Source organism: Engraulis encrasicolus, chromosome 16, assembly GCF_034702125.1.
Source record: "Engraulis encrasicolus isolate BLACKSEA-1 chromosome 16, IST_EnEncr_1.0, whole genome shotgun sequence".
NCBI classification, from domain to species: domain Eukaryota; kingdom Metazoa; phylum Chordata; class Actinopteri; order Clupeiformes; family Engraulidae; genus Engraulis; species Engraulis encrasicolus.
The window spans coordinates 17805386-17832099 of record NC_085872.1 but is presented as its reverse complement, the minus strand read 5'-3'; the positions used below and the strand labels follow the sequence as shown (position 1 = coordinate 17832099).

The window sequence follows — 26714 nt, the reverse complement described above, 5'->3', positions numbered from 1 at the left end:
TTTCATTTAGCAGAGAATCCGGAGTTTTCCCTGCTCTTCTATGTTGCTATTGTTTTATCTTCTGAAGTGTTCCTGTTGTTTTGCTCAAGCAAGTCTGTTCCAAGGCCAGACTTGTGCAAGTAAAACAACCAGACATTGCAGACTGATAGTTTTTATTTTCTCTTTGAGTTTCTACTTTTTGCTAATATGCACTCAACCAGTTAATTTACTGTAATTTTTGGGAAAGTTATCAATTTAATCCTGAGTAATATATTTACAATATTTGACATTCGTCATGCTTAGGGGTATTTGATTGAGGGTGGTTATTATTCCCTATTTCCTTAATGTCCTTATTGTTTATCCCTGTGTCTAACAGTTTGGTCATTCACTTGCTTTGTTAATTTGAAGATAAGAAAAAACTTTGTTTTTATTTATCTTGAGGGAGGAATGTTGAATTTGAGTGGTATATCCTGCTGCATTTTGCAGCTGACCAACAACTGATTGACCATACGGTTGTTAACTTTTGTCTATTCCTGTGTTCCAATCAATTGGGCCAGGAATGTGGTATGTTTACGGTTACTTTGCTGATATCTGGAGAGCTCAGAGCGAGAGCCTCTGCTGTCGAAGGCCATTGTGCCAGGGCACAGTGTGCTCGCGCCTAACTTTCCAGATAGCAGACACATCTAGGCTGTGTGTTATCCTTAGTGATAGGTGTTTTTATGCTTCGTCACTACTGGAGACATGGAGACGACATCTTCCTTAACTAAGATCATACTTGCATACGTGTAACCTGCTGACATGAGGAAGACGGTATAAAAACTGTTGCCACCATTTTGTCAGTTGTCGATCGATTTGCCTGTCATTCGCCAGAGATAGGATGCTACCTAGATAGTGAGACGCTGTGAGACTTTGTCTCATTTTTATTTCTTTTTAACCTTTTTATTCTTCTTTTACTTTTACTTCTTTTATTTTCTTCTTATTCTTTTTGTAATCTCACTTTTTCTGTAATAAATTGTATCCTGATCGATCCTTTTAAAAAAAAAAAAGAGAGCTACAATGTGGAATCAAATTGCATCAGGGTTTGAATCATTTGTATGTTGGTGGTGTACTATAAACAAAAATATGGACAGAATGAACAACATCCACTATAATGTGCAGGCGCTGGGCAACAAAACTGAATTCGAGTTCAGGGCCATCCATGAACAACTGAAGGCAACCTGCCTAATCGCATTCCAATCTCGTATTGCGGTTGATATGCTTTTGGCCGATAGGAGTGTGTGCTCTATTTTTGGTTATCAATGTTGTTCCTTCATACCGAACAATACGGCAGATGACGGAAGTCTCACCAGGGCGATAGAGGGACTGGGATCCCTCAACCAAAAAGAAAATGAAAGACCACTCCAGGGTCGACACTTCAGTGTGGGATGGTTTCTCTGACATGTTGGCAAATACAGACAGTTGGCAGCGTCCATAATCATGTCTATTGCAATATTTGCGGCGATCCTCACGTTATGTGGATGTTGTTGTATTCTTTGTATTAGAGTGTTGTGCACCAGATTTAGTACCACTGCCATTGCACAAATGGAAGAAAAAATGTCAAACCTATATGCTCTTCTAACTAGACAGGATAGTGATGTCGATGACACTAGATGATGTTGTTGGTGGAGACCATGAGCCTCCACACCAATCTGACGATTCCATCCAGGTCCCTGATCTGTTCCCTGACCCAGGGGATTATGCTCGGGGCCTCTAAGTGTACCTATTTAAAGAAAAAATCATTTGAAGTCATCACTGGATGATGTTAATGTTTGTCTCTATATAGAATAAACAGGGGGAAATGTTGGAACTGTATTTTATTCTATATGAAAGCAAACATGTTGCCGTGGCACAAATGTGCCCTTTCACATTCAAGAATTCCTGTTCAAGGCTGCAGAAGATTACTGGACTGTGCGAGGACTTTATCTGTACCAGAACAATGGAATGCCCAAACACAACAGAGTTGCATCTCCACATGGCAGGCCAAGGACTGTGTGTTCCTTGCCTGATTATCATAGACTTGCAATCGAGATTCGATCTGCAGCGCCGCCGAAGGTGTTGCGTCACTAGGAGGGCGCAGCCTGGCTAGTGTGTTCATGTGTTTGTGTGTGTGTGTGTGTGTGTGTGAATGAATTAATCTCTATCCGGGTACGCCCCCCTTTTCCCCTTAGCGGATAAGAGATAATTGTTATCAGGGAAAATCCTTCAATAAATATGACTTATGGCTATTACATCGTTTAGAACGAGTGGGGAAAATGGTAGCTGACGGTTCTCCCCATCCGCTCTCCAAGCCGGTTTGAAACTTAATTAAGGATTCTCTGTGTCTTTCATTTCAGGTGTTTCATATTTACAAATGTTAAGGGTTTGAACCTAACAGTATGGATTTTCTTTTTCACCTAAAATGCCTAGCTAGTGACCCAATGAGAGCTGCAGGGAATATTAATAGCCTCATGTGGACATTTATCTAATTTATCTCGGCGGCCCTCCATGTTCCGTTAATGCCCCTACTGAGAACCTTTTCGTTTAGAGAATTAATGTAATATCTTCTGTACTGAAGGTAGCAGACTGGAGAGTCAGACTTGAGCAGTTTACATCTGATTCATGATGCATTTGGTGAGTAAGAAGGCTGTTTCATTCCTGAATCATCATCTTTTCAGAGGTTTTTGTGCTTGTGTAACTTGGAAAAGATAGAACAGGCTGACGCAAATAGTGACAATGATAGAGAAGGTGTTGATGGTGGCAGCGGTGGTAGTGATAATACATCTGGCTTTGTAAAAGCAATCATTTAATTCTCGATGGCTAAAATATGTTGGTATCAGTTCTTACTAAATATACTGTATGCAGACATCTCTTTTTGTGTAGTAAGGTATATCAATGTGTATGTTTGCAGTTCATGCAATGAAGTCTAATTTTAAAGAAGACCAACAAAGAGCATAGTATATTACTGTTTTGGTGTTTCCAGAGACAAAGAGACACTTATTGTGGTGGAACACCTAGCGCTTCCCATCCAGATGGTGAATAAAATGAGAGTCTCTGCTTCATTTCACAGCTGTTAAACAATGTCTTAAGTGAAACACGGCAGGAGGAAAAGAGTGCGCAAGTGGAGGTGTAAAATCGGATATGGCTATTTATATAAGACTGTTGCCAAAGTTTTGTTATGAAATGAATATCCAACTGCTGAACATCTATTTTCAGATAAATATTTGAAATTAATTGCATGCACTGCAGTGCACATTACAAACTTCCATAATTTTAGCATATCCTTGAATATATTCTGTTCTGGGCTAGCTGTTGACTAGGAACTGCAGAAAGTGAGAAGCAAAACTAGTCAGAAAACTAGAAGGGGTGGGAAATGGAGGGGAGAGAAAGACTCCAGGGTGGCTCACCACACAGCCAGTCGAGTCAAGCTTGCGATCAGAGATGCAACGAAAATTCCGGCTGCACCCGCCGTTGTCCTTTGAGCAATCTCGTACAGGGCCAAACGAGTCCAGCAGGACCTCCAGACTGTCGAAGGACGATGAAATCATGAGCTCCTCTCTGTGGAAAGACCAGAAGTCAGAGAGAAACATTTCAGTCCACAGACAGCAACAGTGATGAGCCCTCGAGTCCCTACACCAGCATGAGTAGGGTGAGGGCAACAAACATATCCCGTGAAAAGGTTTAAAATGGGCTGTCAAATCTACACAAGGCTATGTCCTTATATGAATCACACAAACTAGTCGTGCATTTGTGAATCTGTTGATGACAGGTGGTGCTACTGTGGTTAGTACCTAGCTTCAACAGTGTGTTCGACATATTCCACAGTCCACATAGTCTCTATATGATGTCTGGTAAATTTTGGCATTTCATCAATTTAGGCAACAATGAGAATATATATATATTTGTGCTATCAAAAGTACTCTGTGTTTCTTACTGAATGTATAAGCAAAAGCACAGTGAATCCCAGATGATACGTAACTCCTTGCAATCATTGAAATACATACAGTACTTATTTACCATAGTTAAAATAAAATAGAGGATAACTTTTCCATGTGATTTTCAAACTAAGTGTAAGGTTGTGCTCAGAGGTGGTGTCATTTTTGTTAAAATTCAAGGCATACACAACTTTTGGAGCTCTGGGTGGCAAAATTCCAATAGACAGGAAGTTCTCAGTGTCTGGCATCTTTCCAATTCCTCCGTGACATACAACCAACCACACGAGGGATTCCAATGACGAATGCCTAGCGTTAGTTTTAGCATTGGGACACCTGAGAAAAAGAACGTTGGCAAAGGCTGACTTAGAACAGAAAATTCAATGTAGCATCACAGTCGGTATGGGCAGGCCTAGTCTTAGAATATAACTGTATGCTCACAGCAAAAACCTGGAGACTGACATATCTGACATAGATAAGACATATCAGTTCCGATCTGTTCCGAGCTCAACCAAGAAATGTGCAATACATCTGAAGGCCAGCAAAGACAAAGGCACGATTTTGTTCTCTCTTTTATGAGTGACTGTTTGTGAAGCCGTCATATTACACAGATATATGACTTCCAAGACACCCAGATTCACAGTGATGAGGAAGTCACCATTCATTCCTTTGTCATAAAACATGACAAACCTCACATTTATCTTTGGCAGCCTGGATATGCGCTGTAAAACTTGCTAGCGTCAACATGTCGGTTGTACGCTCGCGCACAGGTGCATCACCAAAGTATTTAGAGGTCATTAAACTGAAATATGGACTACAAAGGGGTGCTGACGACCAAGCCGAGCGGTGACCTTTGCATGGGATAATATTTCTCTAAAACACTAAATCACCATGCTTAAGTGGAATAGCTGTAACAAATGGAGTACATTCATAATAACAATGCCACCAAAGCTTGCCCACGGAGAGGATAAATGGCCCTGGTGTGTTGTTTTGCAAATATGATTTCCTTTCTCTCTCTGCATGCAGCAGGGAGAGTCTCCAGGCAAACAAGTTTGAAGCTTCATTATTTGTATTTGTGTGTGTGTGTGTGTGTGTGTGTGTGTGTGTGTGTGTGTGTGTGTGTGTGTGTGTGTGTGTGTGTGTGTGTGTGTGTGTGTGTGTGTGTGTGTGTGCATGCGTGCGTGTGTGCATGTGCCTGTGTGTTTGTGTGTGTGTGTGTGTGCGTGTGTGTGTGTGTGTGCGCGCGCGCGCACATGTGTATGTGTGTACCTGATTTTATCTTTCAAACCAATTTCACTCCTTAATTGGTCATGGTTTTGTCTTCTTATGTTTATGTGAAGAAAAAAAGTCAATCCAACTGGTCCGATAAGCACTGAAGTGTTTTGAAGAACTTTAGAATATGCAGCGTGTCATTTTGAACTTGGCCTCGTCGTATTGTTTTACATTTCTCGGTGAGTACACTCTGTTTTCTCATAAACAAGCAGATGCGTCGCCAGTTGTTGTTCTTAGTATCCCTCGGCCCAAATCTCTTATTTTCCTCAACGTGAGCTAAACACAAATGATGAATCCAAGGCCTTTAACTAATAGTGGCAAGACACATTGGTAATAGTGAAATGGCAGAGTAGCATTAGTGCCGCTTATAATAAGATTGTATTCCTCTGCATACCCACACATACACATATACATTATGTAGAAAGTATATGTAAGGTATATGCAAGGTATACATGTGTACTTTGTACTGAAATCTACTGCAAAAAATGGAAATATGTCACCACTTTAACTCTGAAGTTCTGGTTTTAATACTGCAGTTATCCACACTTTTATTATAACAAGAGATTTTTAAATGAATGTGAGATGGTGTGATGCAAAATGTCCAAATAATGAGACATAATGACGTGTGCTACGACAGTGACAAGGGAGAGTTTGACTGATTGTGACAAAATACCCCTTTTTTGACGTGGAAAAAAGGTGCGTTTGTAATGCTGGGACAGGCCATCAAGAAAGGGGCATAATTAAACTCAAAATGGGCTGCCTTTGTTCCTGAGTGGCATATATGAGAGCCAGAATTGTACCCTTCCCCAGGGGGTTGGTTTGGGGGGTTGTCATTAAATCGAACCTTTCATTACATATACTATAATGAAGAATAACACTTAAGTGATGCAAAAGTCACCTTTGCTAACAAAGCTGAATTGGTGGAAGGCCATCGCATTCATTTTGGTCATTAGACATTGACAAATATACCACCTTTAATCGCTTTTTATTTTAACCTGCTAATTTTCGTATTTCCCTTTTTCATATGAAGCATAATCACTCATTTCGGTGTGAATGAGCAGTGGTGTATGTGGACATTGAAAATGGTCTGTTAAAGAGCAATTTAAACCCCATGCATGGCTTTGCATATGGCCATGTTTCCAGTCACCCCCCTTTTATTCGGCCGCCGTGCGTGCCTGATGAAAGAACATGAAAAATTATGGTCTTGTTTCCAGCACGAGGATTATGCCTTGCCCTGAGCTCCATGAATTCAAAATATCCATTCAGAGCCTGATTTAATCTAGACCTAGGCTTTGCTTATATCCAGGCAAAATATCTATCAGAGTGGATTTTAAATAGTATCTGGACAAGAGATGATGCTGAGCATCCTGAAACTATCGACAGTAGGCTGGAGTGAGTTAATCTTAAAAGGCCATTGTACTGTTAGAGTCAGGAACCTTTTGGGTGGAGAGAGCCATAAAAGGCAAAATTTGGAGAGAAAAAACATTGTGAGAGCCACACCATTTGAACACTGAATATAATTAAAAGCATGTACACCTGTATTTCAATGAAGCCCAACAATTTTAGAGTGTACTGTCAAGTTACTAGGGCTACTTTTAGTGATAACAGGGAAGTATAGGCTGCCATCTGTCAACTTCATCTAGCGGGGGTCTGGGGGTCCTCTCCCCGAAAATGTTGTATTTCTTAGATGCAGTTTCCTGCAATTTTAATGCATTTTAACATCCCATGTCCCATTTCAGCTCAATATGTAACTCATACTTTTATTTACAAATAAGGGCCGATTTCATATTTCAAGGAACGGTTGGCAACCCTAGGTAGGTAAGAGTCAGATACAGTTCCCAAAAGAGCCACATGTGGCACTAGAGCCATAGGTTCCTGAACCCTGTACAGTTAATTTGTACTGTTAGCCATGGGTGCCGCGAGGGGGGGAGGTGTTACAGATTCCAAGGGCCCAACAGCATTGAAAGGGCCCCTAGAAGGATGCTGATAACATCATTTGTCATTTTGGGTGCCCACAATTTGAATCTTTCATGGGGCCCAACATTTTTAGCAGCGCCCCTGCTGTTAGCCGAATAAATGACATGCACCAAACAAAACTGAGTATCACATTCTATGTATTGGGTCGATATATAACTATTGTATAGTGTATATACAGGACAAGCTCACAGGTTTTTGAGATTCTTTTTTCAGCAGTTCAGACACATACCTGCACTGCCGTGAGTGAGTTCATGTTAAAAGGCCTTTGTACTGTTAGATTACCATTAGCCAAATAAATAACAGGCACAAAACAAAACTGCTTCTTATGAGTATCACATTCTATGTATTTGGTCGATATATAGCATACTGTACTGTATATATACAGGACCACCTCACAGGTTTTTGAGATTCTTTTTTCATCAGGTTAGACACATACCTCCACTGCCCTGGATTCTTCAGAAAAAGGATGGTGCAAGCTTGAAATGGGATACCCTTTAGCCATCGACACAATATATAATTCGATCTGTGTGTGTGTGTGTGTGTGTGTGTGTGTGTGTGTGTGTGTGTGTGTGTGTGTGTGTGTGTGTGTGTGTGTGTGTGTGTGCGTGCGTGCGTGCATGTGTGCATGCTTCCTCTTCTTCTTCTTCTTCTTCTTCTTCTTTCTCTCTCTCTCTCTCTCTCTCTCTCTCTCTCTCTCTCTCTCTCTCTCTCTCTCTCTCTCTCTCTCTCTCTCTCTCTCTCTCCCTTCCCCCACGGTACATGGTACATTTCTCTCCATGAAATACAATGTGTTGCTGTGGATGCCTGTGTGTGAGCCATTCTATTGTGGTGTGTGTGTATGTGGGTTTGTGTGTGTGTGTGTGTGTGTGTGTGTGTGTGTGTGTGTGTGTGTGTGTGTGTGTGTGTGTGTGTGTGTGTGTGTGTGTGTGTGTGTGTGTGCGTGCGTGTGCAGCATCATACTACTGTACGGTGAGCAAACCAAAGCCTCTCTAGAAACTGCAGTGGATGACTGCCTGTGACATCTCAATGCCACAATCACCCTGAAAAACCGTTAGTGCTACGAGACGCTGGGATGGCTTTTGTGATTTACACCAGAGGAGCTCCAGGACCATAGAAATAATCTTCGGCTGTTTCAAGCCCACACTTAAAGGATTACTTTGCCAGCTGTGTTGCCATGAAATGCCCTGGCTGACAGTATTAACCCTCAATCTCACACACCATTTACTTCCTCAAAAAAAATAGGCTCTGTGGAAAGCCAGCTATATTAAATTACGCCAGTGAGCACACAGCAGTGACTGGGTCAGAAATTAAGCAGTGCAGCAGCTCTAGCACCCATAAGAAGAGAGAAAAGATCTATTGATATCACAAACTGTGTGTGTGTTCTGTTTTTCATTCAAGGGTTATAAAAACAACATAAAATATGACACGTACAAAAAAAAACCTTTGATTTTCCTTCCAATGAGCTGGAAACACGTGTCTGCACCCTAAAACATACAACTTTACTAAACTATTTTTGACATCAAATAGCTCTGAAGCCTTTATCCCTTAGAAAGTTACCAACATACCAACAAAAAGATCAAAGAGCAAAATAAAAAGTAAGATTCTGTGTGGTCTGTACAAACCCAAAAGGGTGACAAAGCTGTTGTGGAAATGCATAGGTGATCCTGGACTGCACAAATGCTTGAAGGGGCAGTTTGACATGACAGCACACCATGAAAGCCCCTTGGTACTGCCATGGCTTGACATGGTAACACTCATATCTTGTACTGTATATTCACTATTGTTACAAAATCAATTGTAGTAGAGAGGTAAAAGTGATCAGCTTGAGATCAGATCACCTTTTATGTTCAAGTGCAGAGCTGCTTCAGATGGGAAGATGTAACTATTCCACTTCAACATTTGGATAATGACATTTACTTAACCCATTTGAGGCCAGAAATCCCCACCCATTTCCAACTAGGATGAAGTTACAAACGGTTAATCCTATGGCTTATGAGCTGGTAAATATCAATTTCATCTTGAGGATGTGAAGAAGAAACAATGCACAATGAAAGTTGTGTGTGCAAATAAACCACACACTACAATGTGTTCTGAGCTGCATTCTCACTGCAGCTTCATGGTAGAGCATTTTCAGGTAATTTAAAATCTAATATGGTTTTATATAAATACTGTGCAACACACTTCAAACATCCTACATTTTTAACTGTGACTGTGAAAAGCTGAAGAAATGGGCCCTTGTTCCACTAGCATTTGTGGTTGCAGCATCTGACATCAGCTCTATGGTACGAAAGTTTTATAAACGAAAAGGAATGGATCAAGGGTATCAGGGCTCCCTCAAATAGACCACATAATCCACTGATCCATCTCTTCGAGCTGACATATTAAAACAATTGTATCAGAAGCGTAATGAAGACGAAATACAAATGGTCCTCAAGGCCCTCTGTATTTGACAGGCTTTTATAGCCTGCCTGAGAAATACAAAACAAGTTACCCATTTTGCCAACCATGATTTACAGCCGGAAGAAGACCTCTTTAGTACCAACTTGTCAATGTCACAAGATGTCAGCCAATATGCGATACTTCATTATTTCAGAGCTGTCTCTCCACACTGCACAATCGATGCTAAGGTATTGTTTTCCGTATTCTCCTCAGGATTCATACAGATGTCCCACATATGAGTGGCAGAAAAAGCCCTCACCTTACATCCACAGCATCCTCCATGACAGTCATATCTGTCTTGCACTTGGCAGAGGGGTTGATGGCTAGTTCTGCTGGCGGGATGACAAAACTTTTGCTCAGCGGCAGCCACATGCCTTCGCCCAGTGTGTAGGTGAACCTGAAACACAACATTCATGACTTTAGACACAAATCAGGCGCAAAACAGACAAAAAAACATAAATCAGGTAAAGAAACAGTGTGTATGGCTGCAATTTTGCACTGAAAATTGAAAATAAAGTCTGGACACCAGGCTCCCGTTTCTTTTCATTTAATGTACATTAAATGACAAGAAACGGATGCCTGGTACTGTGCGGATGTTATTTTCAATTTTCATGTGACTTTGCTGGTCCTGCACCCAGAATATTTTTGAGATGGACGTGTGTTTTTTTCTTCACTGTACTTGCAATTTTTGCAAACACCAAAACTCGCAAAGGCACAAGAAAATGAACTATTTTGCTTGAATTCTTTAAATGACATTGCAGGAGCCTCTGACTATGCTACAGTTGTCTTCACAGATTTCTTTGAAATATTCAAAGATAAGATTATTTTTTCTGTGCTTGGTTGCTTTTGGTTTACATAAGCCGTGATTGTAGAGGGAAATATGAACTCTGAGAATGTCTAATAAACTTCTTTGTTATTTATGCATTCCTTTTATCTTAATGATTGAACTGTTCCATAAAAGCAAAGAAAAGAGAATTTAAAAAGAAAAGCCCAAATGACTGGGAAACACTATAAACCATAACATTTAAAACCATGATATATATATTTTTTAAGACACTCAATATATAGACATCAATGAAATTCCTCAGTGAAATGTATTAACGAGCTGCAAATATAAAGTTCACTTATACATCTAAAAGGTATCTGCAGACTTTTAGAAATAGCTATCAGTATTGTTTGGCTTGCATTCCATTGCTATTATTCAACAAATCTATGGACACTGGTCTTTACCTATTCTTCATAGAGTTACCGTATACACCATCAAAACGAATGGGGAGATTATACTAATACTTGTTTCTTATGAAACATACTTCAACCAGTTGTCAAATAATGCCTGGTGCTGCTCAAGGTTTATATACTGTTTATGCATGTGTCTGTAAACAAATCTGTTTTCCTCTAAATTACATCATATTTTTTCTGTGGTGATTTAGTCATGTCATGTATGAAATAGTAACTTGGAGAAAATCAGAACCATGGCTGAAGACAAATGAACATAAGAAAGACAGAGGGAGACTACTGATTAAACAAAATGCAGGCATGCACACACACACGCACACATGCACACACGCATACACCGTCAAACTCACACGCACATACGCACGCACGCACGCACGCGCGCATGCACGCACACACACACACACGCACACACACACACACACACACACACACACACACACACACACACACACACACACACACACACACACACACACACGGTTGGATGCAGGGGTCAAGTCACTTTTTCATGGCCCCTACCCACTTTGCTCCATTCCCGCTACACTTTGAAAACTTTCAGAGAGAAAGACAAAGCTGAATGTTTTGCCGTGCCTGTTGTGTGATAGGAATATGTAAGTGTGGTCTGGCAAATATATCTTCACAAGGAAAGGGTAGCTGGTGCACACACAAAAAAGTCCCATGAAGGGGCATTCGCTAGTGGTTGTCGACTGATTGACAGAAAGAGGGTATGCATGCTTGCAACTGTCAAGCTTTCCATCATTTTTGTGAGCTCGGGCTGTGCTGTCTGTCTGCCCAAGACTGAATCCTTGCCACCACTCAATCTCTTCATGCTTTCCCATCCCACTACACACAGCATAAAGCAAACAAGGAATCCAAAAAGATATTTCTCCTGTTTCTTTGTCATTTAGTTTGCACTAACAATGATGAAAATATGTATAAGCATTAAAGCCTAGAAGCGATGCCAGATGGCATGAGTACTGCATTCAGTCGTGTTAGACACAGATGTGGGTAATGCTAAAATACAATGGTGAAGAGGAAGTGTTGAGGACCGTACAGGAAATAAATTGAGTGATTCTTAAAAGGGTTGGGGTGCCAACTAATTTTCTTGCAATGAGCTGCAGTGTTGTTGTCTCCAGTAAAGCTGTGTAGAACCTGCTTTATCAATTCTTTTTTTATTTTCTTGTTGCCAGGTAACAACGCACTGCGATGGAAATGGTATGCTTTAGAAAAAACATTCATCACACTAGACTGGAGTTAAAAGAGTTTGTTTGTAGAACTTAAAACATAGACTGTCGATCCAAATAGTCCTAGTTCAGAGACTGTGCAACCATATACCAGTGACACTGTATGTGTACTGTAGTGTTGGTATAGACTCTCAATGTCAAAAAGACTTTCTTTATTGTTCTGAACCAATGACGTTGTGTATGATAGGATTTCAGTTCAGCTGATTAAAAAACGATTTATTCCGCTTAGGTGGTCAACTACATTTCGTGTCAATGTGCTACAAGCTTGATTACAAGAACTGGACCAACACAGAGATGGACTGCTTTCTATTTGTAAATGTTGTCCTATGTTGCTGAAGCCAAACAGTCCGTTAAGTTCTGACCAAAAAAAAAACTTGAGGGACCTGAACCATGTTTCAAATGGTAAAAGGGCTAATTTGGCTGCAGTCACAGATTACATATAAATGCCGACTGCGATCAAGTGATTAGTCTTCTCTGCACTGCAGAGCATGTGGGTGGCTCTTCAGACAAAAACAGAGTAGAGAGGAACTGCCAGCACATATATAGGCCTACTGTAGCTTTAGAATAGCAAGACACCTTATTTTGAAGGCTGGAATATGACAATGGAACAAATAATTATTGTTAGACTTCTGTCACATAAAACACAAAAAGTATATATTTGCTTGAGTTTTCTTAGAATCTCTGTGTTCTGGGGTGTGCTCAGTGTGTGTTTGTATATGTGTGTGTGTGTGTGTGTGTGTGTGTGTGTGTGTGTGTGTGTGTGTGTGTGTGTGTGTGTGTGTGTGTGTGTGTGTGTGTGTGTGTGTGTGTGTGAGAGAGAGAGTGTGTGTGTGTGAGAGAGAGTGTGTGTGTGTGAGAGTGTGTGTGTGTGTGTGTGTGTGTGTGCGTGAGAGAGAGAGAGAGAGAGAGAGAGAGAGAGAGAGAGAGAGAGAGAGAGAGAGAGAGAGAGAGAGAGAGAGAGAGAGATATATGGGGGAGATGGTGAAATGTGTGCATAAGTGAAAATGAAATAAAGCAATGCAGCTATCCGGTGTAATATAAAAGTAATCAGAGTGCAGATTGCCATGCAGCACAGCATTGTAGATATGAAAAAAGGAATGATTGAGGAAGGCAAAGGGTCAGGTATGTGTAATCTCATGGATATGTATTACAGCCCAAACTGAAAAAAATGCATCAGTGGAAAATGCTTTCTGAGAGATCTCTTTTAATCTGACTTTTCAAATATATCTTCAGAGAGTGGGGGAAATGTACTGGCTGTGCCTGGGTGTGGGCGAGATGGGATCGAATTGAGTTCTAGAATATGCCCAGATGGTAAGAACAGGCAAGGGATTAATCTGATGTTGGCATGTGATGTAATCATAGTTGTACGATTCTTCATACTATATGCAGTAAAACAATATTTTAAATGTATCATAATCACTTAATAAATACTGTATATTTGTGTGCTTTTAACATAACGTATATTTAGTTTGCATGGAAGTCTGAAAAGGTATCTTATCCGCTCCTTTAGATGTTGGTTTGTCTTTCTAATTTTGAAGAGCAAATAAGGTATAAAAAGCGTGCGCGCGCGCGCACGCACACACACGCACGCACGCACGCACGCACGCACGCACGCACGCACGCACGCACGCACGCACGCACGCACGCACGCACGCACGCACGCACGCACGCACACACACACACACACACACACACACACACACACACACACACACACACACACACGCACACGCTGAACAATAATTTAGGACTAGATTCACAACTGAGAAGAACTATCAGCATAATACTTACACATAACACGTAACACAATGACACAGTAATATGATAATTATAAGTAAATACTAACATGAGCCTGGAAACACAACAACATAACAAAATGGAACATTAAACACAAGGTGAAACATTAGTCATGTGTAGTAGAGGGTTAATCCACAAAACGGCATTTATGCATGTCCTGAGATGACAAAACAATGTTCACAATTTTTTTTACGCTTGAAAGGTAATGCAGGTAATCCACCTTTTTACCAACACACCGGCACATATTGGTCTATTGTTTGGGTGCAGTTACCCAGAACAGTCATTTTTTCAGGTCGTTCAAGTCTGCACGTCTGTGGCTATCACAGACCCACAAAGACAATCGAATTGCTAAAACGAAAAATTTAAAAGGGGAATTTGATCTGTGTTCTCAAACACTCCTCCCCTTGGATTTCACCCAAAGACAGCAGACTATGGTCACCCTGCATCTCAAGGGTGAATCTCACCTTACAAAGTCATTTTGTTATCTAAAAAGCACTGTGTAAATATCACCATCAGAAACTTGTGCATTTTGCTTTGAGAGTTCCTTCTGTGCGAATTTGCTGTCGAGTCACAACGCTTAAAGCTCAGGTACCTTTTTTTGGCACCACCAACCTCATTACATGGCTGTAACAGACCTTCTTAGGCTATCCACTTGCTATCCACTCTGTTGCTTAACATCAGAGTTATGGCCTTCCACCTGTGCATAACCCCCAACAGCCCGTCGCCCTTGTCAAGCGCTTGTCCACCAGATACTGTTGGTGGGCAGGGTGTTGTGAGGCATTTTTGACTAAAAGCAAAGTTGTCCTGGTGTGATGTATGTTGGTGTTGCTTACTGCCCGCCATTTATCATGGTCACACAGAGCCAGGCAAGGGACTGCTGACTGTTTGTTTAGTGCAAACCTCCAACTGTTAGGTACAGCAATTCAGCTGTGAATCTATAATTCATGTTGGTCGGTATACTAAAGCATGTACTACATATATTATGCATTATATCTACTTTGTATGAAATAAAAACATCAAATGGGCTGAAAAGTAGTGTGTGCAACAAGATTTTAAAATGCTTCCCTCTTTGACATAGTTTGCTTCATGTTTTGTATCGTTTGGTATTAGTTTGCCTCGTGTATCCTTCATCGAATGCTTATAGCTGCCAGGATGATTAGACGAGTAACCTTTCGGTGTCAGTTATGTGACATAGTTTGCTTCGTGTTTTGTATCATTTGGTATAGTTTGCCTCGTGTATCCTTCATCGAATGCTTATAGCTGCCAGGATGATTTGATGAGCAACCTTTCGGTGTCAGTTATGTAAGATGATGAACAGTGACACATGAGGATGACTGATACACCACAATCTCTGCCAATTACAGAGTCTTAAATCAACAGATGCCACTCCACCAAAAGAATATCTGAACTCCGGTAATACCACACCTGGTACTGCATTTCTTAGTCTAGACAGCTTGGAGTGAAAACCATGATTGATGAGACGATAGGCTCCAGGTGACACTGAATAGTTATATAAATGTTTGGCACAAATGTAAGGTTGAGTAATCAACAAGCTAACTATGTTCCATATGTTATAGAATTTAACTGTTTTTCATTATTTGTACTATTTTTCCTCATTTACAATTCAACAATGTTGACTGCAGTACTTGCCTGATTGGATTGGACTATTAAAGATGACTTGGTTGAATAGTTAATGGCACTTTTAAAAAAGACCTGGCATATTTTGCCTCCAATTTGTTCGATTTGCATTTAATAACTGCTAACTTAGCATAACAAAAGGGCACTGGATCACATGGACCCCTCCTGCATTAAGAGTCACTTCACGAATGAGATGATTAAAATGCTATAAAAGGAAAGGCTTCATTATGTCCCTCCAATTACCTTCCCTGTTTCCACCTCTACAGTTATATGAACCACAGCTCCCAAGTGCTGGATTCCTGCAAGTGATTACAGCAAGGCAAGTCTATTAGAGCTATATTATTTCCCCATTTAGTTTTTTTTAATTTAGAAGTGACCGGTGACTACTACTTCTACTTTTAACACGGTTTACTGTTCTTAACAGCCCATGCAGAATTCAGAGAAGACAAGAGTATCTCCAAAGCAGCCTGACAGGGGGAAGTAGTTTGGAGCATGTTGAAAATGAATGTACAATACAAATACAAATAGTCGTATTAAATGAAATAAGTTCATATTTAAATATATAAAACATTTTTTTTTTCACAATTTACAGAGCGGAAAAATGAATTGCCTGCAAGTAGCCTTATCATGTACAAGCAGAGGTCTTCCTTTCTACACAGTGTGTTCCCAGATAACTGCAAAAGAAAATAAAAAAAATTTGACCCCATCCTGTTGATTGGAAAAGAAAAAAAATCCCCTCCTCGCTTGCAGAATAACAGTAATCTGTCAAGATATGGAGTAACTCACTCTCTCCCAGTAAAAGGATAATTAATGACACAGCATTCAGGTAGGAGAGCATACTGCATGCTGAGGGGATAATCTGAGCGCAGTGCAAGGTGGAGTGGTTGTCACGGCAAGTGTACACCTCCTGGCCACCGAGACATGCATTATTATTCTCTCATACAGTGCTGTATACACTACTGCTGTCTGGTCTATTGTCGGACTGCTGACACACTTACATTACATTATTCAATTCAATCTGTTTCACCATTTTCCTCTTGCATTTGTATTCAAGCTGCCCTCTGAATGGACTGGTACTATGGTGAATATCCTTGCCAACCTAGCACAACTGCAGACTTCTTTTCAGACTAAACTTCGTAAATTGCCAGCTTTACCCAGACAGTTGGCTCACTACTGTTCCATTGCTCAGGGCGTACATTGTGCAATGTGCTAATTAGGCTTCGACTGACGCAGTGCATTTTAATGTGCTTCACAAGTCACGTCATTTGGGTTATGCGGCCATGCTGGGGAACAGTAGTCTACAATTGGTCACTTACCTCCTCTGATCTAAGTGGTGCTGTAAGTAACACTAGCAGTAAGCATATGATTCTAGAGTAACACTTTTTTTTTACGTTTGATCTATTAGCACTAATACATACAATGTTAATGCCTGTATAAGTAACTTGTAAGCCATGTGCAAAGCAAAACATGTTTCTAACTAATACATAGAAACCTAGGCTTACTAGTCCTTACTAAGGTTATATTGGTAATAAATCCCTTATTGTGCAAGAACAAGACATTTGCGAATACATGCCTAACAAATGTTTGATTTTGCTTAGTACATGCCTTACAAGATACTTCCACAGGCATGAACATACAGTATTAGTGCTAATATATGTAACGCTAAAAATAAAGTGTTACCGATTCTAGGTTTTATTTCAGAAGACTGCTTATTAAGAAGAAGAGCTACAGTTGGCAACATATTGTGAAAAAATACAAATAAGTGACACAGTGGCACAGTTTGGCATAGTATGATGCGGTTAGATGTTTGTTTTCCCACAAACTGCTATCAATTGCCCAGATTCTTACAGTACTTATGTTTTGTTCTTTATTTTACAGGTCTATGTTTTCTTCAATAAACACAGAGAAGCTATCTAGCTTGCACTAGCCTATACAGTTAAATGTTCATTGGACTCAGATCAATCGGTCAAATCATTTCACTTCACTTGTCAGGCATTCTTCATATAGTATGTTTTGAAATGAAAACTAAGTAGCAAAGCACCAAAGAGTAATTTCCGCTGTGTAAAGCTTAAACACTTTATCAAATTGCACAGATTGAACACTTGACAGATTGAAAGAGTTGTGTAGGTGTGCAAGATTAACATCAAGTATGAAACGCAAATAATTACAGATCTTGTAATTCTCAATAAATCATGCATTTAAAGAAAATCTTTCTGCTCTATGCACCAGTCAATGTTATGGTAGTGCAGAACATCTCTGCTTTGACAATAAAGAAAAGAAATAAAGGCGAGCCACTTTTTCAGCATAAAGAGGAGCCTACACATTTTCTGATGTGCAGATATGCGGAACACAGGGCTGTCTGTGCAGCTTAAAAACTGGTTAGCCTGGGCGTGATGACTCGAAGTTGAAAGGCACACCATTTGTCCTATTTGAATTTAGATGCCTTCTGGTATGAAACTGTTTCAGCAGAGGTTTCAGGAACAGAGCTGTTATGATAGTGCAGGGAGTATATGGTCAGAAAAAACGACACGTCTCCACACAGAGACACGGCTCCCTGAGGATAGTACTTAAGAAAAATAATACATTCAGTAGAAGTCTTTTTTAAAGAGGAAAGTAGCTTATGTAGAAATTGTCATAATGTCAGGATAACTAATAAGGGTCAGGCCAGAGAGAGCACGGCAGAGAATACCATTACCATTAAACAGTATTCTGATTTGTCATGGATTTTTGAAGGATCTAAAGACAAAAGACCATCACAGCTATCAGAACCTAAACCCGCCTTTTTCACCAGAACTATACACAGTATTACACTATCTAGGGACAGATATTATGCAGATATTATCACACGCACGCACGCACGCACGCACGCACGCACGCACGCACGCACGCACGCACGCACGCACGCACACACACACACACAATGGATCTATATGAGCTTGAGGGTGGGGGTGTCCTCCTGCATTTTGAAATACGTATTTCACATTTACATGCATGGCTTCTATGTACTAAATATCATGGGATGCTACATTATTAACTGCATAATGTGTTTATCAGCACAGGAAATATTCTACGTGTTGCCTATGTGAGTAAAGCTGTGACAGGTGTGCTGTGAAACAGGCATCTGAAACTGAAACAGGCAGTAGAGAGGGAGACAGAAAAACAACAAAAAAAAGAAAAGAAAAAAACGGTTTCATTGTGGTGCACTTTCAAGCGAAAATGTGGTATCATTTCATGCTTAGTTTCCCCCTGAAGCTGTGACCTCTGGGATGAGTTTCGCAGGCACAACCACAACCTGATCCAAGAACAAGATGAAATGCCTTCTCAGCTCTCGGGCCTTACCTGAAGATGCGATCGGATGGCTGCTCTCCCATCACCAGATCAAACCCACGCTGGAAAATGGTGTATGGCCAGGGACTGTGGAAAAAGAAGCACAAGGGAAATAGATATGGACATCTCAGTGGCCTGGATGACGGACCGACTGACTGACTGATTGAAGCTGTGTTAAGTGAATAACATTCAGGCTGCCATTGTTTTGGATTTGGATGTAAATACCATCGAACCAGCCGCTTTTCAGCCATCTTACTATGGCTCCGTAAGAAAGAGAAGAAGCACCATAAACCTGCCTCTATGTTACTGAATGTCATTATACAACTCAGTGGCCTGGATGACTGACTGACTGATTGAAACTGTGTTAAGTGAATAACATTCAGGCTGTAAATTAATAACATTTGGATGTAAATACCGTAGAACTAGCCACTTTTCCGACATCTTACTATGGCTCCTACAGGAGAGAAGAAGCACCACAAACCTGCCTCTACATGTATGTTACTGCATGTCATTATACGTCCTGAATATGCCTCTGTGAGACACAGAACAGCAAGAATGCTTTAATCTCACTGCTGTGGTGAGACGCTCAACCGTGCTGCGCCTCAGTGTTTTGGTGAAAAGATCCTTTTTCTTTCTGGCACACAGTTGTGACATTAGCTGATGTGTGTCCCATGACACTGACAGCCATGAGGTAAGATGATGGAGATTAGCACACGTAATCTCCTGGGGAAGATGACATGCTTCTGCACTCCATAGAGAGAGGGGGGAGGTTTGATGGATGGCAGAAAAATACATTATTTCTGCGAAATCGCCGGAAAAATACATCGTTTTTCCACACCGTATACTTGATAATAATCTTGTAAGCTCCCCTACACAATTATCTAATGATGCTTCATGTGATAATAAAACACACACACACACACTGTACAAGACACTGTATAAGAAAACATCTAAAGATGTCAACAATAACAAACCTTGAACTTGATCATCATCACACATACAGTATACCCTCATCACCTTCAAAGAACACTACGGGTAGGTCAAGTTAGACGTCCAAAAGTCACAGTAAAATGGAAACGCTTGCAGTGATGTCACCTCTCCGCTTGAAATGACACAGGCACTGGACTTTTGTCTGACTTTTAGCCCTGGGGAGATCGACCCAATTAAAACCTTCTAGCACCTAGGTGCCGCGCCACTAAATGAACGTGTACCCTCCATCACCAGTCCTGCGGCTCCCCAGAGGTGGGGCTCCTGATTGTTTCGATCTGAGCTCTAATTATCAGATCCATCGCACCAGGCATCATCACCTCAATCTCCCGCCCAATTAAAATGCCAAGGCTTTCCTCACCTCTGCTTCGTAATCAAAACATTTCAGAGTGACATCTACCCTAAAAAAACCCTCAATATTAATCGCCCTTTTCGACAGCATGACACTCCGTTAGAATCCGCACAAATATATAAAACTCTGCTGGATGGGAGACCAAGAGAAGTGTGAAGGATTGCGAAAATATATAAGTTTGCATTTAAATGCCCCCCAAAGCAACTTAACTGACTGGAACGTTGGGTTTTCAGCCATACGGTGGCTCGTTCATACAACATTTGTTTAACTAATTGGTAATAAGAGTTGCCCATGTATGCACTGATTTGCTTTTACTATTTCACCTCCTTAACAAGATGCCATCTGTTTTGCGGACGGTCTAAAATGTGGCCACCAGGACCTTTATACTCGTCAGGGTTACTGCGTATGCAAAACACCTCAGCATTTACTGTCAAGGAGGCAAACCATCTGCTACTTCTTTGCAAAGTTTCAAATTCTCCAGCAACCGTAAAGATCGACTGCCTTCTCAAAGTGTGGTAAGCTGACCTTTGTTTCCTGCAGAGTTTAAGGTAGAACATTTTTTGCACCGGAATAAATGTGTAAACAACACGATTGCCAAGCTACCTCCACGCACCAGAAGTACTAAAACAGTGAGTTTTATAGATAAAAAAATGACAAGCCTTACCCTTGGTTTGGCCCCCACTCGTTCCGAATACAGAGATGCTTGTGAACTGGGTCCCTCATGTAGCCGTCGAAACAGAGGCAATCACCTGGGGGAAACAGCAACAAGACATATCAATCATAGCATTGTCATCGAAATGCACCACGACAACACATACCGTAAGGAGTCTTAATTACCATAGATAGCCTTAGGGAACCATCTAGTTCAGCACATTAGGTGGGTTGCTGCTATCACACCTAGCACTTCAGGATTCTATAGCCTCTACATTCTGGTACTAATGGGAGTTAATGACCTTGTGGAGGGTGTCTCAGACAGACCCAAGTGGCTATTCTACCCACATAAGCAATTTCAGGACTGCCCTGCATGAGGCATTCAGAAGAGGATGTTTGAGCTGATGCCTTGTTTTTCTCCCACCCCCCAAAAAAGAAACACATTTTCCACCATCCCTCTATCAAGAGCAGCTCAAAAACCACCTCAGGTGTACTTGTGAGCAGCTAATGTGGAACACGCTGGGCAGATGCTGTGCGATATGCAGAGACGCCACATTAATGCTTATTCCTTGCTGTAGCATATGGTCATGAATAAGGCGCACCCCGGGAGGCTTAACTGCAGGCATACCTTAAATCGGCCTACAACATTTTGATGCCAAACGCCACTCATTTGCCTTGTAAAAAAGACCTGCAGAATTCATCATGTTTTTGCAGCACAATCTGGCCCGAGAAAATCAGTGGGTTGGCTGTTCTCTATCTCTCTCTCCCTCCCCTGCAGTTGAAAGTATACTCTTAATAATACTTCATCTCTGACCCCCACCTTGGTCTTGTTCTTACACCGCTGCTGTATACATGCTATTTTTTGTTTATAAACACGGTGTTGTGAGGAGGAGCAAGTTGAGGTATTTTTTTTTACCGACAGCGGTTTCCAACAATCAGAGGTTGAGTTGTGCGCAGGTAGCGTCGCGCAGCCAGGGGGAAACAAAAATGAGAACCCATGTATATGGCATCCGGCTGAGAGACCTGAGAGCAGAGTGGTAGCTCGAGAGTATGTGTGGTGTGGCATACTCAGCTTCCCTCCATCAGTCCTCTAATCAGCCGTGCTCATTCCAGCCATCATGGCCCAGGCAAGTCACTCCCTCTTCCACTGATGCCTTCTGTCAGGGCATGATGCAGACGCTGCCGCCCGCCATTTGTCAGTTGCAAGATTGACGGGGATGCTGCTAGGGGGCGGGAGGGGACAGGTAGGGTGTAGGGTGTAGTGGGGTGGCAGTGCGTACTACGTAGGATGATGAGCCTCGCTTAGGGGGTTTCTGAACAGATGGGGGTGAGGAGGTGGCTGGGATGGGTGCTGTACCGGTATGTTAGGAACTGGAAGGGGGGACGTACAGTATCCTAGCAATGCCATCCCGTACTGTAATGTGAGCCTCTCTGAGGTGGGGCTCATCTGGACAAGGAAGTATACTGTTACAGAGTCCCACAAGTAAGTTCAGACCCCATGTATTCATGACAGAGCATTAAAATATGGTGATGGCATATTTAATACTATAATCCTTCCATTCAATTGAGAAAAGACAGGAAAAAACTGAATTAATTTAATTTATTCTGTGTGCCAGTGGAGGTGTAACTAATCCGAAGGGGAATAGGAGGACATTTCTTTTATGCCTAGTCAGTCCAGAGGAGAGAGAGTAGGTCTTTCTTTGAACTGGAAATATCATTCATATAGAAAAGGTAGCATTAGCCACTGTAATTACAATGCATTTGATCCCCATTGTGTACTCTGCACACAACCAGTGTACACACTGCTGAAATGTGCAACCTCTAGTTTGCATAATCAGTTTTCCTTGTGATGCTTGTGTGCTTGTTGAGATTACACGTCGGGAGCCATTCACCGGGAATAAGTGGGTGTGAAAACAATGCTCACTCCTTAACATGGTGGAGAGGTGGGACCCTACACTTGTCATCGTAATCATATTGTGTGCATTTGAGCCTTATTCTCTTTGCTCACTGGATTCAGGCCACACAAATCCAATATACAAGATGGTTTACTGTGTGAGTGTTTGCGTGCCTGCAGCGTGCCTGCGTGCGTGTGTATGCTCACACAAGCGCATGTTTAGAAATAGTCTTGGTAGTCTTATTTCTTTTGCTAAAGATTCAACATTGTATAATTGCATTTGTAAGTCACCCCCATCAGTATTAAAATGTCCTGCAGCATGGCAGAATTGGGCAAAAAAAATCAATTTGAGTTTAATTACTGTTTTTGTTCACAATAACAACAGTTGACTGGAGAAGTTAATAATTTGCACTGAAGTCACAGCATTTATTTACCTTTCATTAATACTAGCTGATAAGCCCCTGGATTTCCAGGCAAGAGGCTGGCTGCATAACACTGACAACAAAAAAGGCAACTGTGGGTAATTTGCCCATGACACTCTAATCACCGGTCATTTACTATTGTGTTCAACACGAAGTGTATATCGAATAAACATACCCCACTGCTCACTTTGAGGTACCTCTAGTAATTACAGACACTTTTCTGTGTGCTCAACATTATTTTTTAATCAGGTACCCATTTACTTCTCTAGTAATCGAGCGACCCCAGTGTTTTGCAATGAAGACCTATACGTAGGTATATAGCACAGGTAACACCAGAGAGAGAGCAGGGCATAAATGTACAGTGCTAAAAGCATATAGCTTTATTTTCCAATAATACAAAAACAATGTTACCTAGAATCTAAAATGCTGCAGCGATTTCAGTTATCGAGTGACCCCTACTGTGTTTTGCAATTAAGACGTATACATATATATAGCACAGGTAACACCGGAATAGGAACAGGGCATAAATGTACTGTACAGTACCAAAAGCACACAGCTGTATTTCCCAATAATACAAATGTAATACAATGTAACCTAGAATCTACGCTAAAATGCTGCAGTAATGTCCCCCATTTGTCATAATGCATAATTAATTCAGACAACAAGAGGTGTGCAAAGTCTTTGTTATAAGGTTAGAAAATTAATTTTGGCAGGCAGCAGAGAAAGTAACAAACACAAGAGTTTAATCCAACATAGAGATTTTCTGTCTACAACAAAATGTGCAGAATAAAAGATTTTTCCTTGCTGGATGGGCCACAAGGGAGAGAGAGCTAGTCTGTTTATTTGACAAGTGCATAATTAACAGCTAATTAAAAGCACGCTCCTGTGTAAAGTGTATTCCACAAATCGCATTATGCCAACTTCTCTGGCTTGGCATGGCGTCTCTACCTCCAACTCCAGCAGCATTTGTGTCACTGGGCCAGAGAACAAACACGTTTGTTTAACGCAAGATGATGATGCCCAATAACTTTGGCAATTGATACGTCTTTCACTTCACTCTTTGCATTAAGCACAGTGCAAAGTGACAAAAAAATGTCGATGAAGTCAGAAAGTGAAGGAAAAAAATCATTGGTGGTCACTGAAACAGCAGTGCTGATTTAATTTTGCTTAGGAGGGCGGAAACAGTCAGAAACCATGTTTCTTTGTTTATTAATGAATTTCTAAAACTCCACAATAATTCCCCTCACACCACGAGCCCAGATAAAGCCTGGGGTGGATTAATTTTTCAGGTAAATTAATGTACTGAACTGAAGAGCAGGGATCAGGCAACAGAGGTAACCAAGAGGCCCAGCACAGTGCCGTCCTGTCTTAATAAATGGGCTTTGAGCCGGCGGGCAGAGTGGCTGGGGTCGCCCTGGTTGGGGGCCTATAAAGCTGCTGTGTGTCTAACCGCCCCCGCACCACCCCTGCTTCCACCACACACACACCCTGCCAACCTACATTGGGGTATGGTTGAAAATTCTCTTTTCATGTGTGAAGGGGGGCTGGTGTTTTTGTCATAACCTATCCCTGCTCTCATCAGTATCTCTTGCTCAGAGTTTGATTGAGGCTGTCTTGCAGCTTTTCTGGTGCCTTCCAATCTTCCCCAAGCCTTTCATTAGGGATGCATGGTACCCGGAAAAAGAACAATGCAATTACCGCAGTGTGGGGCCTACACCACCAAAGCCTCATCTTTTACATACTGTTCACCAGTCTCCTGTGGTCCTCGACGCACCTCAGTGCACCACACTCTCCCCCAGGGACACCTTGCTTTTGAATTACAGATCCGAATAAAAGGATAACTTCTATTTCCAAGAAAACGATTTCAATGCAAGATGGATCCCTGCTGTAACTGACTGCTCTCCAGGTACTTCTGAAGTGAGGCTCTTGTCCTCCGCCGCTGCCATCGCCAGGCTGCCAGAGACATGCTAATGAAGCTTGGGGCTACTCTGACTGCCACAAGCAGGTCGATAAGAGCTCCACTACCAACCACATTGCTGCTACCCATGGCAAAGGTCATGAAAATGCTGTGTAGCAGCTTGCGTTGAGGGGCCAAGGCTGAGCACAGGCATCTTGACTCAAATGTGCTCTGGGATACCAACCAACAAACATCACATTTTCAGCAGCAAATTTGTCGGCTTTCGCAAGCTCCTGTCTTAAAGTCCTTATGGCAGCTTAGTGTCCCTCAGCATATGTAGTCCACCAGCGGCTAACGCCGAGATGCAATTCACACAAAAGTCCCTATCTCCCCATTGTCAGGACTCAGGGACCTGGTTTTTGACTCTCCTCCGTTCAGCACTTGCAGAGCTCTCGAATTCATTACTCCATACTGCTCAGTCAGGAAAAGACACCGAGGGATAAAACTGCATATTAAACTCTGGCTGGAAAGCAGCTAAGCCCCTGTCACACACACGCAGCCTGCTGGTGTCTATTGAAAGGCATGCCATGATGAGGACTCACGGCAGACAGTCCGTTTGCTGTGGGAAGGGGCGTAGTAGGGAACATTTGGTATATATGCAGCTCTGCTGACGGAGCCACATTTCTCCAGAGAACACCTGGTCTGGGAATATTCATATCACACACTTTTTGGCACTAATTACATAAATGCAGACTCATCATCCTCATGTAATGTCCGCCTCATTTGGTACATGATGATAGCACATTAATTATTAAATTCTTACTTGAAGTGACATAAAGGAAGAGTGACAATGGACTTCTCGTGGAAACAGTGTGTGTGTAAATAGTGCATGCGTGTGTGTGTGTGCGTGTGTGCGTGCGTGTGTGCGTGCGTGCGTATGTTCACTATTTGGGAGGACAAAAAAAACTTATCTGTGTACACACCATTTTTTTCTAAATTTTATAATAAAAGTATTTATGTAATAGATAACATTTACATAATAAATAATGGTTGTTTCTTAGGTAATGGACATGCTTTTTTTCCATTAAGATGGCCTCTTGAACTAATGCATTTGATTTTCTGTTTAAAAGGAGCAGGCGAGTGAGGACGTGACCAGCATCCACCTGCCTGTTCACCTGGGCGGTGATGCAGGCCAGAGCTTGTAACTGCTCAGCAGTCGCGCTTGGAGGCCTTGACTGGCAGGATTTTCTAAGAGACGTCAACCTTTGGATTTACCCTTTCCACTCTGAATTATACAGTCGATTTTCAGGGATACCAAAAGCAAAGAAAAGTACTTTCTGTAGTTTCTGCTGAAAGCCAGAAGTGGGTGAGATGGTGTGATTTACTGTGTTGTTGGGTTTTTTTTTCAAACTAGTTTGTCTCAGTTGCAGAGGGTATTGACTTACAGTATTTCTCACTGCTGCAAACACTGTTATTTAAAGCTGTAATAAATGAATAACAAATAAACAACAAATAAATAGATTATTAAAAAAAAAAACTACTTATACTATACTTGACACATTTTTTTGCCAATTTATACCATTACACTTTGTAAAGTTCCAAAGACTGTATTTCAACTTTGGTTTAAGGTTGAATTGGTGCAATGGTGTGCGTGT

General features: G+C 41.4%; 1 protein-coding gene across 1 annotated transcript in view; it reads right to left on the bottom strand.

The window, feature by feature from the left end:
* astn1 (astrotactin 1) overlaps window positions 1–26714 on the bottom strand; it is a 222081-nt gene that overhangs the window by 125556 nt on the left and 69811 nt on the right. The window contains exons 8-11 of the mRNA XM_063218915.1: window positions 20860–20944; window positions 18869–18943; window positions 9874–10011; window positions 3402–3552 (exon numbers count right to left, since the gene is read on the bottom strand). Of these exons, the coding sequence (XP_063074985.1) occupies window positions 3402–3552; window positions 9874–10011; window positions 18869–18943; window positions 20860–20944 (449 nt within the window). The remainder of the gene's footprint in view (window positions 1–3401; window positions 3553–9873; window positions 10012–18868; window positions 18944–20859; window positions 20945–26714) is intronic.